The 13,331-nt window shown below is 52.9% G+C and overlaps 4 protein-coding genes across 4 annotated transcripts; 3 read left to right on the top strand and 1 right to left on the bottom strand.

Annotated features, from left to right (window-relative positions):
- Positions 1 to 103: 103 nt before the first annotated feature.
- On the bottom strand, positions 104 to 1,040 carry J4E82_005377 (uncharacterized protein; the record flags this gene model as incomplete). The annotated part of the gene is made up of 2 exons (XM_051731644.1): positions 104 to 859; positions 912 to 1,040. The coding sequence occupies 2 exons, from the start codon at positions 1,038 to 1,040 to the stop codon at positions 104 to 106; spliced, it is 885 nt and encodes a 294-aa protein (XP_051588602.1).
- A 3,680-nt stretch (positions 1,041 to 4,720) lies between these two features.
- On the top strand, positions 4,721 to 5,869 carry J4E82_005376 (uncharacterized protein; the record flags this gene model as incomplete). Its single annotated transcript, XM_051731643.1, has 1 exon — positions 4,721 to 5,869. One exon carries the CDS (start codon positions 4,721 to 4,723, stop codon positions 5,867 to 5,869), a length of 1,149 nt encoding a protein of 382 aa, XP_051588601.1.
- A 563-nt stretch (positions 5,870 to 6,432) lies between these two features.
- On the top strand, positions 6,433 to 7,893 carry J4E82_005375 (uncharacterized protein; the record flags this gene model as incomplete). Its single annotated transcript, XM_051731642.1, has 3 exons — positions 6,433 to 6,585; positions 6,639 to 7,305; positions 7,385 to 7,893. The coding sequence occupies 3 exons, from the start codon at positions 6,433 to 6,435 to the stop codon at positions 7,891 to 7,893; spliced, it is 1,329 nt and encodes a 442-aa protein (XP_051588600.1).
- A 2,758-nt stretch (positions 7,894 to 10,651) lies between these two features.
- On the top strand, positions 10,652 to 12,353 carry J4E82_005374 (uncharacterized protein; the record flags this gene model as incomplete). The annotated part of the gene is made up of 3 exons (XM_051731641.1): positions 10,652 to 10,814; positions 11,022 to 11,663; positions 11,713 to 12,353. The coding sequence occupies 3 exons, from the start codon at positions 10,652 to 10,654 to the stop codon at positions 12,351 to 12,353; spliced, it is 1,446 nt and encodes a 481-aa protein (XP_051588599.1).
- Positions 12,354 to 13,331: the final 978 nt, after the last annotated feature.

Here is a 13,331-nt window from a genome sequence, read left to right as displayed (position 1 = left end):
TAAGTCAACCCGATTTACTTCATTTCATCCGCTAGAGACTATAAACATTAACTTGATGACCATAGGTGTCAAGCATCCTTCGCTCCTTCCTCTCTTTAGATTCTCAGGCCTGCTTTTCGAAGCCAACCCTTGACCCATGCCAATCCAACACCACATCACGGCCTCTGACCGCTGCCCAGCCAAGTTTGATTATTCCCCTGTCGTCATGACAAGAATCCGCGTTTCTAGCTAGGAGCATGCATCTCCCCTCTGCGGTCTGCAGTATGTATTGTTCGGGTTTGACAACCAGTTCGTCAACATCGTCATCGTCGTCCTCTTCGTTCTCTCCATCATTCTCTTCAGCTCCTCCTTCAAAATCCTCTCGCTCGACCCCAAATACCAGGTCAGGGAAGATGTTCAAAGCTCCACAATCAACATACAGCATCTCATTGCCATCTCTGGCTTGCTGTTCAGTACTGGTAGCCAGTAGCAAGACGTCCCAAATGCCTTTCGGAACATGGATATATGGTGTGCTTAGATCGAGAGTGGCGGATTCAGCAGGCATAGAGATCATACCGCTCTTTCTTATGCCGATACCGAGTAAAGGGAGTTGGGCGCCGAGAATGGGTTGGAGATGTAGTCGTTCCTGTTGCATCCAAATGAATCTATCGGCAGCCTGCGACCATGAATCTGATTCAGAAATGGTGTAGAAAGTGGCGGTGCCGGACTGTGAACTGTTGAGAGGGATGTTGACGAGTATGGTTTCTTGAATGGGTCCTCCGGCGCTATAGCTAGCCATTGAGTTTTGGAGGTGCTCGAGAGGCTTTAAGTCGAAGACAGGAGGAGAGTTGATGAAGGTGTAGTGAAGATCATGGTCTAGCTATTGGTTTGTTAGATTGGTCTAGAGTAACGTAGGGTCAATCTGAGCATACTGTAATGGGGATCACACGGCCAGACGCTGGCTTGGGGTCCAGCAAAGGCTTCTGCTGTTGTAGCGATGGGTCGAGGTACGCAGCCTCCACGAGAAGCGGCAAAGTTGTGAAGAGTATGTTTCGAAGCATTTTGGTGGTGGTGGAACTGTGAGCAGTTTTCGTGTACTCAAGCGTGAGCAGTCAAGAAGGACTCTTATCATCTCACACCTACGCAAGGATTCGCTTTGTCCGCGCCGCAATACACCGCGCCTCACCCGAGTATCTCATCATCTGGACCTATTGCGCGTTTGCATTGCTATTTATCGGGGTCGCGAACCTCGCGGTTGGGTGATTTACCCTTGTAGCGCCTGCAGTTCGCGTGTGGTTCGTCCGCTGCAATGAATGCGACCGGGGTTTACGTGGGGCGCGTTGCACCTGAAACTATAGATGGGCGCGACGACAACGAACGCATGTTAATTTCTTCTTATGTCATCCTAATGGCATATATTTGTGGGGTCCAAACGGGTTGGGGGGATAGATGCGTCTGTTGTGCTGACCAGAATAGTAACGCATCAAGAGCCAATGTGTGACATCTCTTCGGAGAACTCGCCGTTGTATGTTCACGTGAACCAATTTTCTCTCATGTCTGGATCGTAGTTGTTGTACTTGGGTTTCTTCATGAAGACGCGTCCACCTCTTTGTAACGATGAGTCCTTCCTGAGCAGGAGCGGCTTTGGACTAAAAAAGACGTCGTTGTCACACCAACACACTGGAAACGTGTCTCGTAGCAAGGAAGCAGGAAGAAGCAGCACGGCTGAAGAGGTTGGTCACCCACGGCATTAACGGGCAACAGTGGAAGCTTTACTTGTCGTCGCAGAACTCTTCGGTGTCATTGCTTGTTGCCGCAGATGAGCTGTGTGGAATGGGTGCCACAGGAAGTGCGATCAATACGGAACATCGAAAACGCATCATCTGTCGACTCACAAAACCTTTTGTTTGTGGAGGATCGGGATAGCCACGGTAATCTGTCGTGTTGAGAGAACGCTGGTGGACAAGAGCGACACGCGTCGGAAGCGACCAACCGGCCGGGCCATCTCCGCCGCGGGTGTCAACGTCGGGGCCCCAGCTGCGACAGCTGTCAACTCTCCAACCTCGAAACCAACCATGGTAAACCTCACAATTCGCCTATCGATGTCAACAATGTATATGCCCGAGTAGATGGACAGGCTGCTTTTTCTGCCTAAAGCTTCGCTTCGGATCTCCACGGCCCGCAACAAGTGCTGTCAGCGACCCGGCAAACATGCCGCCCAAGAGAATGGAGAACTAATCGTGGCATCACGATTGTAGCTGCAGCCTGTGCATGGCCGCAACTATGTCGTCAGCAAAGGCCCTTCCACGGTACTGATCCTTCCGCAGGGCTCTTCTGGAATGCGATGCTGGCCGTCATTTCCCTCTCGAGAGCCAAGCGTTCTGCCGTTTCATGAGCGCGCGCTCGCCTCCAGCGACGGTGAATTGACCTGCAACGAACGAACAAGTCTTGACTGTCTCAACGAGGCTGTGTAAAGCGGCGGGAAATCAACGGACGCGCAATTCACTCGCTATCAAGACGTCTACCAGGCATGCTCCTGCCAGTCATTGGCTTTGTTGCCCCTGACCAAGGCTCGGCGGGCTTCTGCTAATTCACGACTATGGACTTGGCTGCTTGGTCTCCGCGATTCCTGCGCGCATGCCAACACCCATCGACTTGGCGCGCAGCGGCGCCAGACAGACCATGAGGGTTGGCAAGTTCCACATGTAGCACTCGGGGGAACCAAGAAATTGCTCTGTTGCCGCTTCAAATAGTTTGACCATCCCGGCTTCTACCTCAACAGTTGCATGTTCTCTGTGTGAGATTTACCTTTCCTACTTTACCAGTCACTCGTTAGACTTCCAATCGCTCTTCTATTTGCCTTTTAATTCCACTTCTTCTCCAACTCCAGTCATGAAGGCCTGTGTCGTCTTCTCCGTGCTGGGTGCCGCTGTTGCCCCAGCATTCGCCAGTGTTGTCGCCCGTCAATCCAAGGGAAACCTACCACCAGTCACCGTTCGAGGCAACGCCTTCTTCGCCGGTGATGAGCGATTCTACGTCCGCGGTGTCGCCTACCAGCCAGGTTTGTTGTCACAAAACAATAACAACAGCAACACGATACTAATGCATCTTAGGTGGCGCGGCCGACGCTGCCGATCCGCTGCTCGACCTCGAGGGTCTCAAACGCGATGTTGAGAACTTCAAGTCGCTCGGCATCAACACCATCCGTATCTACACCATCGACAACTCTCAAAACCACGACGAGGGTATGAAGATGCTCGATGACGCCGGTATCTACTTGGCGCTCGATGCCAACACACCCGACTACTCTCTCAACCGAGAGAACGAGGACACTCTCCACCGTTCGTACAACGATGTTTACCTGCAATCTGTCTTTGCTACCATTGACGCGTTTGCCGACTACAACAACTTGCTCCTCTTCTTTTCCGGAAACGAGGTCATCAACGCGAGGAACAACACCAACGCTGCTCCTTACATCAAGGCCGTTACTCGTGACATGAAGCAGTACATCTCCAACAGGCACAACCGTGTCATTCCCGTCGGATACTCGGCTGCTGATGTTGCTGAGAACATCGAGGCCCAAGCCCTCTACTTCAACTGCGGTACTGATGACGAGCGCTCCGACTTCTTTGCCTTCAACGACTACTCGTGGTGCGACCCCTCGTCTTTCACCGAGTCTGGATGGGACGCCAAGGTCAGGACGTACAGCGACTACAGCAAGCCCATCTTCCTGTCTGAGTTTGGTTGCATCACCAACCAGCGCAACTGGGGTGAGATTGAGGCTTTGTACTCGACAAACATGACGGGTGTCTACTCTGGTGGTCTCGTCTACGAGTACACTGTCGAGCCTAACGGTTACGGTCTTGTCGAGGTCGGCAGCAACGGCGACATTGAGCCCAACGCGGACTTTGAGCGTCTTGCTGAGGCTTACAAGGCGACTGCTAACCCTCGTGGCGACGGTGGCTTCAGGGAGAACGGCGAGGCGTCTGAGTGCCCTGCTGAGTCTGATGAATGGCACGTCGAGGGTACCTCCCTCCCTGCCATCCCTGCCAACGCTGTCAAGTTCATGGACGAAGGTGCTGGTGAGGGACCCGGTCTCGAGGGTGATGGCTCGCACTTTGCTGGCGAACCCAGCGAGTCTACTGCTACCCCCGGATCTGGCAACCCCACCCGCTCGCCTACTCCCGGCTCCACTGGCAGCGCTGGCAACAACGAGGGTGCTGCTGCTGGTCTCGATGTGCCCCTTCGTTTCGTCGGCATGATCGCAGCCAGCGCTCTTTTCGGCGCTGTCCTTGTCTTCTAAGCGTAACGTGTGAGCATGCGTATCGAAAAGATGTAGAGCACTTGTTTTCTGGTTTCTGGAGTTTTTTTGACTGCCGTCGTCGGCATTACATATATACCTGATTCGTCATTGCAGGCGCAGGGCCTTTTGTATAGTAATACATATACGACAATAGCTCTTTTCCCAGTATCCGCTTGCTCGACGTGAATGCGGTGATTCTAATTGATGCTACGGACGTGAATGTGGTGGTGGTGGTGGTGAAAGTGAGGGCGTAGGCTAGCGGCGTTTTGGACCCTGGTTCTCGAAGGCAGCAATGGAAGCTTCCACGGTTGTGATTGTACAATTACCCAGTTTCTTTCATCGTCAACCATGAGCAAGCCTCTATAAAAGGTCCCAGACGCCCAAACCCTCCCGTCGCTTCCACGCCTGTTTTTCCGCTCAACAACGTATTACCCCGCCATGGACGACGCCCGCAAAGGCGACGCCGCGCTCAGCGCAAGCAAGCCCGAAGAAGCGATTGAGCACTACACCAAGGCTCTTTCAGTCAACCCCGCAGCCGTCAAGTACTACATCGGTCGCGCCACAGCCTACCAGCGTACTTCCAAATATGCCGAGTCCCTCAGCGACGCCGAACTCGCCGTCGTCTTCGCTAAGAAACGTGGCTCGCGCGAACTCATCAAGGACGCCCAATTCCGACGCGCCGTCGCCTTGTTCCACCTTGGAAAATATGCAGATGCCGAGTACTTGCTGAAGATTGTGAAGGGGCTTGATGAAAAGGACAAGATGCTGCCCATCTGGGAGGCCAAGGTCGCAACCAAGCTGAAGGATGTTCCGCAGGACGATGAGAAGAGGAGCATCACTATCAAGGAGACACCAGACGTCGACATGCCCAGTACTCCAGCACCTGCTGCACCCCCCAAGGCTTCAGAGCCCGCCTCGACCCCAGTCCAGGCCCCGAAGCCTGTTGCGCCGACCCCAAAAGACAAGATCAAGACTGACTGGTACCAGTCGCCTGAAGTTGTCACGCTTACTATCATGGCCAAAGGCATACCCAACGACAAACTGAGCGTCCAGTTCGAAGAACGATCCGTGTCCGTCTCGTTCCCCATCGTCGGCTCATCGTCAGAATACAGCTACAGCGCCGACCCTCTATACGAAAAGATCGACCCCTCGCAATCCAAATTCCGGGTCACGCCCACCAAGTTGGAGATTACAATGCGAAAGGCAACTACCGGTCTGAAATGGCATGACCTCGAGCACCCCGACGGCCACGTTACCACTACCCAAGCCCCCGATGCGACTCTCGCCGTCCGCACCACCAAGGACACAGCTCCTGCATACCCAACATCCTCCAAGTCAGGCGCAAAGAATTGGGACAAGGTGGTAGTCAATGATCTCGACGACAAAGACGAAATTGAAGGCGATGAGACATCACACTTTTTCAAGCAGCTGTACAGCGGCGCTACACCTGAGCAGCAGCGCGCCATGATGAAAAGCTACCAGGAAAGCGGTGGTACAGTGTTGAGTACCGACTGGAGCAACGTTGGCAACAAGACCGTGGTACCCGAACCACCTGAGGGCATGGAGGCGAAGAAATATTCTGGATAATATACGCCTCGCAGCCAAAGTACGAGTGTTTTCTTTCTTCGTTCTCATGATATGAAGCATAGCAAGGTGTTTTTGGGTAGGCAATGGGATTCATGACCACGTAGCGCACGTAGGATACGACATGGTATCATGTACTGGTATCTAAAATGTTTCTCTGAACAATTTTGCAGCATTTCAGACCTTGCTGATGACACCAAGAAACTCGTGACCTCGCGTCATGCATGCACCGAAGATCCGCGCTGACATTTACATGGTTCGTAATGGAGGGGCGGGCGGCGCAAGCTGCAGGGTTCCCCACAAACGTCATAGCGGTTGCTTTGCGACTTGCCTTCGTGCTTCTCACACCATATAAGTTTACGAACGATGCGATTTCTTGCTTTCCTAACACTCTTTCCTCATACCTGAAACTAGAGGCAGGTTAGAAATATCCTCTATAGATGTTCGCCAGAGCTGTGCGTGCATCGTCGACTATCCCTAAACCAAATTTTGGTGCACCAATCACACCAATTTACGTTGCGCGTTCGAGGCATTTTAACCTTCTACATTCGAGCGCATTTGGAACCATGGCTACCGGGTCCAAAGTTCATCTGCAGGCATCGCAAAAGCCACAGTACTATGTCAACGGGCTGAGACCCGAAAGTGCAGAGAAGGCAAGCCAGTTGTTGCAAACAAACCATGAGGAGCACCACATTTTCTTCAATCAGAGCGGATTCCATGTAAGATAGCAATGCTCATTATAATATGTTAAATACTCACAACTCCCGTCTAGAACCATATTGCCCACCATCTCCTCACCCTATTTGCGCTCAACGCCTCACCAGAAGAACTCCAAAAAGCGTACGATGCGAACGTAACTTATCAACGCCCGCCCGAGCCTCTCAAAGAGTCTATCGTCGATGACATGCACGACCCTGAGCGCTTCAAGTCGTATCTTGGACAGGAGAAATACTATCATGATTTCCTTGTCTATTTCCAGCAAGAGATTAATAAAACCGGCTGGCAACGCGTACTACAAGAACATCTGTTTGCAGAAACCGAACACGCAGATGACATGCTAGTACGGATGTACGCCGGATTCCTTCACCCCATCATACATCTCGGGTTCGGCATCGAGTTCCAACAGCCAGCCATCATCGCAGAGGCGCTGTCGCAAGCCGCTGTACACGACGATTGGATGGCACCGCTATTTCATGGATGCGAGAAAGCCGCTAAAGAGATAAGAGGTAAAGATGGGTCGAGGAAGACCATCGTGCAGATACTGGATGAGTGCAAGAAAGACGACAAGTTGAGCAAATCAGCGCACTTTGAAGATGGAAATAAGATCCGTGACGGAATCCTGAAGAGAGCACCAGAAGAGATGATTGAGAATGCGGTGCAGTATACAGTCAAAGAGGAGGAACTAGAAGAGAAGACTGCAGAGATGATCAACGCCGCTGGTATGTCATGGACTCGTTTCCAATCTAACTGTATTCTACGTCTTTGTACATCATCATACTAACGCAGACACAACGACAGTATACTACACGGCCGCCGCCCAACGTCCACCCCACCAAGTCAAGTTTGACTTTTTCTACATGCATTGCGTGAACTCCAGCATCTTCTTCTCCGCCTTCCTCTCTCCCGCCTCCTCTCTATCACCCGCCATCCAGCGCCGCCTTTTAGAGTGGAAAGTCTGGAACGACATCACCATGTATGTGTCGCGCGGCTGCCCATCCCTCCTCATCAACGAGATCAACAGCTACGCGCCGACAAAAGATAGTGGTATGGGTGAAGTCATCAAGAGGGTGAATAAAGTGGAAGACGATGGACATGCTTGTAAGCTTGTAAGGGCGATCGCTAATGCAGAGGCGGTTTGCAAGAAGTGGGAGGGTAAAGAGGGAATATTAATCAAGGGGGACATGTGGAGAAAGATTGGGCACATGGCGTTGGATTCTGTAGAGGCTGGAGAGCCACATTGGGTGAGAAGTTGTGGATTCAAGGAGGCGTGGGAGAAGATTCCGTTGCGGGATGGGGCGAGGCTGTGAGGGCTTAACAGGTCATGGGATTGGCAGTGGTACAATCCATCTCCATGGATCGCACATGGTTTCCTAGCGATATAGGACATCATGAGAAAATGCCTGCTTCTTACGATGCGCGCGTAGTCCTGCAGGAGAAAGACCGGACTACAGACGGACAGTTATAGGCAATACCAGACACCTGTTTTAATGTCATTGATAGTTCCCAATCTCTTGGGACCGGTTCGCAGTAGCAGTGAAAGCAGTTATTGGCTCATGTTTGGTATACTATGCTTTTGTTTGCCAAGTCCTTCTACCAGTCAAAGCATGATAGGAAATCATGTTGATGACAAGAGCAAAGAAGAGCAGTACGTATTCAGATACTATGCTCCCCTGAACTGGTCCCAACTCTTCCCACGCAGTACATATTACATCAGATCGAGCGATCGTACTAGGCTGACATCGTGCTTATTGTGTTGTTGGGCCTATACATTCATGCCTTCCTATCTCTCGTGTCCCCGTGCTATCGATACATAACAGCCTTTCCCGGGTGTCGCAGATGCACGGCTCGAGGGCGCGATGTGGCGGCGGCGCAAAAGAAAAACAGGGAGCAACGTAGCCGGTCATACTATCTGTGGAACAGTTGGGCGCAAGCTCGTGGCGTGGATCTGGGTGCGCTATCGATACACAGCTTTTCCTTGCTTAGATCTACGCGACTTGGCTCGACAAATCTTAAGACAAACATGACGAGCAGAGTTACACATGCTGATCCTTGTCTCACACGCTTCCAGCACAAGTCGAGGGTAGCATGAGTTTGACGTTGTTCCAGAAAACCATGCCTTGAAACATTTCAGGCGGGCTCCGAGGGTTGAGCCAATGGCAGCTGCGGGGTACCTGAGCAAAGGCGTGTTTTACGCATGTGCCTGAGAATGACATCCGGGATCTGTGCTTCAAGCATTACTATGTGTGCGAGAATAGGAGGGGTATGAGACGAGTGACAGGTTTTTCTTAGAGAGTACTCATTTACCCAGCCGCGATATGTTGTCGTGACGAGGGATGGGCGCTGCGCTCAGCTCCTGCTGACTTGGGTCTAGGCTATAGCAGGCACAGATATCGTTCCTGCACTATTCCTGTCCCATCATGCTTTCTCGAGGAGGCTGAGAAGGGATCAGCTGCGTATGAGCGCGCAAGAATAGCGCCGGCCTATTGTTTGGCGGGAGACAGTTTAGCCAGCGGCAACACATGACGCCCTTGTGAGCGCTACTGCAGGAACAAAAAAACCGCTATCGATAGGCTGTATGGTGCCGGGACGGGAATTACAGCACACGAGGCGAGGGGCGTGGCGCTTATGCCTTGCGCCCAACCACGACTTGCGCTCCTGGGAGAAGAGGGGTCCTGGAGAAGGTCGTGCGACCGCTGTGCCGCACAAGGAGGAATTGAGGATTCTTTTGGACTGCGCGCAGGACGCCGTGTCGTGACAAGTCACCACCAAGCAACCAAGCAGAGTAGCGAGATGGCGAGAAGACGTTACGCTTCGCCGCGTTATTGCCGCGCCGGCTTGGAGGTATTTGGCGCAATCTCACCTGCTCCGGGTTCCCGCTCGAATGGAGGCAGGCAGCCGCTCACCGACTATGCAGAGAAGGGGGAGCAGTGGAAGCGTTGTTTTGGCGTGGTGCAAACAGCCGTAGAACAGCAGGTGGCCAAAGATCAACCACCCCTCGCGGAAAAGAAAAGGAGTCGGAGGCATTGAATGATCGCGATGACATGGACGCCTCTGCCGACATCCGCATTGCGATTGCGATGTGCCATTTCAGTGGGTCGTCATGATGTCGCCGCCGTCAGTGCAGTATTTTGGGGCCGCCAGCGAGTGGCAGCTCTCTTAGGCTGGAGATTGCGATGCTGCGACGGCGCACGGTTTGCCGCCAATTCAGGTACCCAGACTACCTATACCAAACAAAGACGATAGGAAGCGATGATCCGGCCTGATTGTGTCACGCCGGCCGGTGTTACGTGCAACGACCTACCGAATACGCAGATGAGCAAGGTGCGCAAGAGTGGAGTGGATCAACTAGGCCATGAGATGGTGAAGCAGAGGCGTCGACGACGGAAGCGGCGCGGGTGCTTCACGATCACCAGCATCATGAGTGATTGCCGCCTCCACAGAATGCGGCTCCAAAGTGCTCGATTCATTTGGCTCGCACAAGGCTGCCCGCCGGCACTCTCCAAATCCATGTGCTGGATCCCCTTACTGACGTGTTTCAGCTTACTATTTCTGGACTAGCGGCCGGTGCGCAGCGCCTCACGGTCCAACGAGAGCATCGCAGCGGCCTCCCAGGGCATCCCATGCTCCATGGACTAATCTAGGGTTTCACCTCGCTAAACCAAAGCATTCCTTCATCTCCCCTAAAAAGAGCCTCTAGCACTGATCAAGCGTGATAACCGCTCGTTTCCCCATCTCTCCCGTATCTCATCTCCTTCTTTTCCCTTCCTTTACCGCGTTCATTCTTTCGCTCTGTCACTCCTTTGGCACCACCAGCAACATTCGCTATCCATCAATCTAGTTGTCTTCGCGACAACGCTACACTCATTTCTGTGTCTATCCAACTTGAAGCTCGGGAGAGTCCTGGAGGCTGAGGTTATTCACTTCGTCAACGTACACGGAAACGCCATCGATACTATTCCGACGACATAGTGGAAAAAGCATTCGCCTTTTGTCTCAACAGTCACCCTTATCGCAAGAGTACTCCACCACTTCTACACTCAACCCAAGCCGAGTACACTCTCAACCATGAAGTCTGTCGCATCCATCGCCGCGGCAGCTATGCTGTCCGGCTCTGCCAACGCTTTCTGGCGCATGCCCTGCCACGACCGCACTGCCCTTGCACGTCTGGACCCCATCGTCGACGAGGGAACTGCTTCCTCTCACGCCCACACCATCCACGGTGGAAGCAGTAAGTGAAGACCGTCCGCTTCTGATTCGACATTCCACGCCAGGCGCATGGTCGACGAGCATCTACTCTGGACATGTCGGGGCATCTCCAAACAAGGAGCCCCTGAGCTGTTCAGTTGTATGCGAGTCATTCATGCGATGACCTGCATGTGGGTGTCTGAATCAGGGGCAAGTTTGCGGATGATTACAGCTTACTAACAGCCGACAGACTTCGCTGAGACGACCACCTATGACATGCTCCGTGAGTCGGAGTGCACTTCGTGCCAGTTCGACGACGACAAGTCCGCCTACTGGACCCCCTCCCTCCACTTTGTCCACGAGGGTGGCAAGACTGAGATCGTCCCTCAGGTTGGTGGTATGCTCGCATACTACCTCCTCCTCGGAGATGACCTGAAGGCCTTCCCTGAGGGCTTCCAGATGCTCGCAGGTGACTCCCGTCTCCGTAACTTCACCGGCCCGGTTCCTGACCCGCCAACCTCTGCCTGGACCGCCGACGACATGACCCAGTTGTCTCTCGGCCAGAAGTCCATTGGCTTCAACTGCCTCAACTACAACAAGGCACCCGAGGGCTCGCGCTACCGCCACTTCCTCCCCACCAAGGACTACATGGACGAGAACTGCGCCAACGGTATCCGTGCCGAGATCATGTTCCCCTCGTGCTGGAACGGCAAGGACAAGACCGCCGACGACCACAAGAGCCACATGGCCTACCCTAACATGATTGACGGTGGCTCGTGCCCCGAGGGCTTCGACACTCGTGTTCCCTCTCTCTTCTACGAGACTATCTGGAACACCTACAAGTTCAAGGACTCCCCCGGTCAGTTCGTGTGGTCCAACGGTGACCCAACTGGTATGTAACCCCAATATTTCTGTGTCGATTCACAACTAACGCAAGATAGGTTACGGATACCACGCTGATTTCATCAACGGATGGAACATCGACACCCTCCAGTCCGCCGTCTCCACCTGCACCAACCCCTCTGGTCGCGTTGAGGACTGCCCAGTCTTCTCCGGTTCCCTCCAAACTGAATCTGAGCAGGCCACCTGCAAGATCCAGTCCATGCCCAAGGTCCTCTCTGTCGATGACTGCGCTGGTCCTTCCAACGGTCTCTGCGGTAACGTCCCCGTTCAATACGGACCCGAGTATGCCGCACCCCTTGAGGGAGGAGACAAGGACGACGAGGAGCCCGTCACTCCTACTCTGTCCTCTGTTGCCCCTGTGCCCACTCAGTCCTACGCTCCTGCTCGCTCCATGGGCGCTGGTGGTATCTCCGTCTACAACGTTGAGAGCCCTTCCACCATGGTCAAGTCCAGCTCCAGCGCTGACTACGGCAACTACCCCGCTGCACCTGCCGTCACTCCTCTTGCTGACATCGTTGATGCTGTCGCGGGTGACGAGGCTGTCTCTACCTCTACCTACACCAAGGACGGTGTCGTATACGAGGTTGCCATCGTTGAGGTCGTCGTCACCACCACTGTTGGTGCTGACTACCGCCGACACGCACACAAGCACCGCCGTGGTCACTTCGGCCGCAACTAAGTCTTTTCCTTTCCAAAAGAAACAAATAAGAGACTTTGATGATAGCACCCAAAGCATTCTTCAGCACATGGTTCTTGCATGCGTATCGGCGTTCTCCTACGACCGCAAACGACGACAACTGAAAAGACACTTCATCCTTGCTGCCTAGCTCCCAGGTATCCATTCCCGTCCCCGTACTCCCGTAGCGGGGGGCGGGGTGGGCGTGTTGACCTCAACTTTCAAGACATGTAGCTATGGCGAAGGCAGAAACAATTTTTCTCTTTGTCTGATTCTTACCTTTCTGTACTATCTTGTTTTTTCTTGAAGTGTTGGTTGATGTTTGTTGGGGAAAAGGCTGTAGGAAGGCTGCGCCAGATCACAGTTCTGTGTATCCCCTAGGGACAAGAAAGAAAGTGGATCTTAGAAACAAAGGAGTGATGTAGATTTGCGCACGATACCATTGAATCTGTTTTTTGCTTTGTTGTAAACGTTATGCCTTTCTACCTTACGACCCATGGATGATCCGAAGTTTATCGAATCTTGATTCCTGAGATCTTGATGATGTGGTGGTAATGAGGAGAGGCTGCCTCAACCTGGGACTGACACGTCTGCGACCTTTCTTCAGCATGTTGTTATCGTTCCGCCGTGACCTGTTATGCTGGCGTTCTCTTGCTCGTCGTTTGAAGCATACACCAAACAACATCTTCGGTAGGCGATACTCATGCACTCCGTTCTTGATTATGAGTCGTTGAGCTTGGCGCAAGTGTTCTTCCTCTTTACGTGAGCTGATCACATCAATGTTACAATCGAAGAGCTTCGTTCCCGAGGCTCCAATATCCCCTGCTATTTGCCGAAATGCTCACTTGTTGATCACTGTCCGATTGAGGCACGTCCTCTCGTTGTAAGTGAATATTCTCGCAAACGGCGTATGACCTCGGTGTCTTGTGTACACGAAGTACTAAACCAGGTCTGATATGCTCTTCGACACGTAAAGTGTGG

Source organism: Alternaria postmessia, assembly GCF_024291825.1.
Source record: "Alternaria postmessia strain BMP 2775 chromosome Unknown scaffold_28, whole genome shotgun sequence".
In the NCBI taxonomy this organism is placed as follows: Eukaryota; Fungi; Ascomycota; class Dothideomycetes; order Pleosporales; family Pleosporaceae; genus Alternaria; species Alternaria postmessia.
Note: the sequence above shows the minus strand (reverse complement) of the source record. Positions and strands in the feature narration are given on the sequence as shown.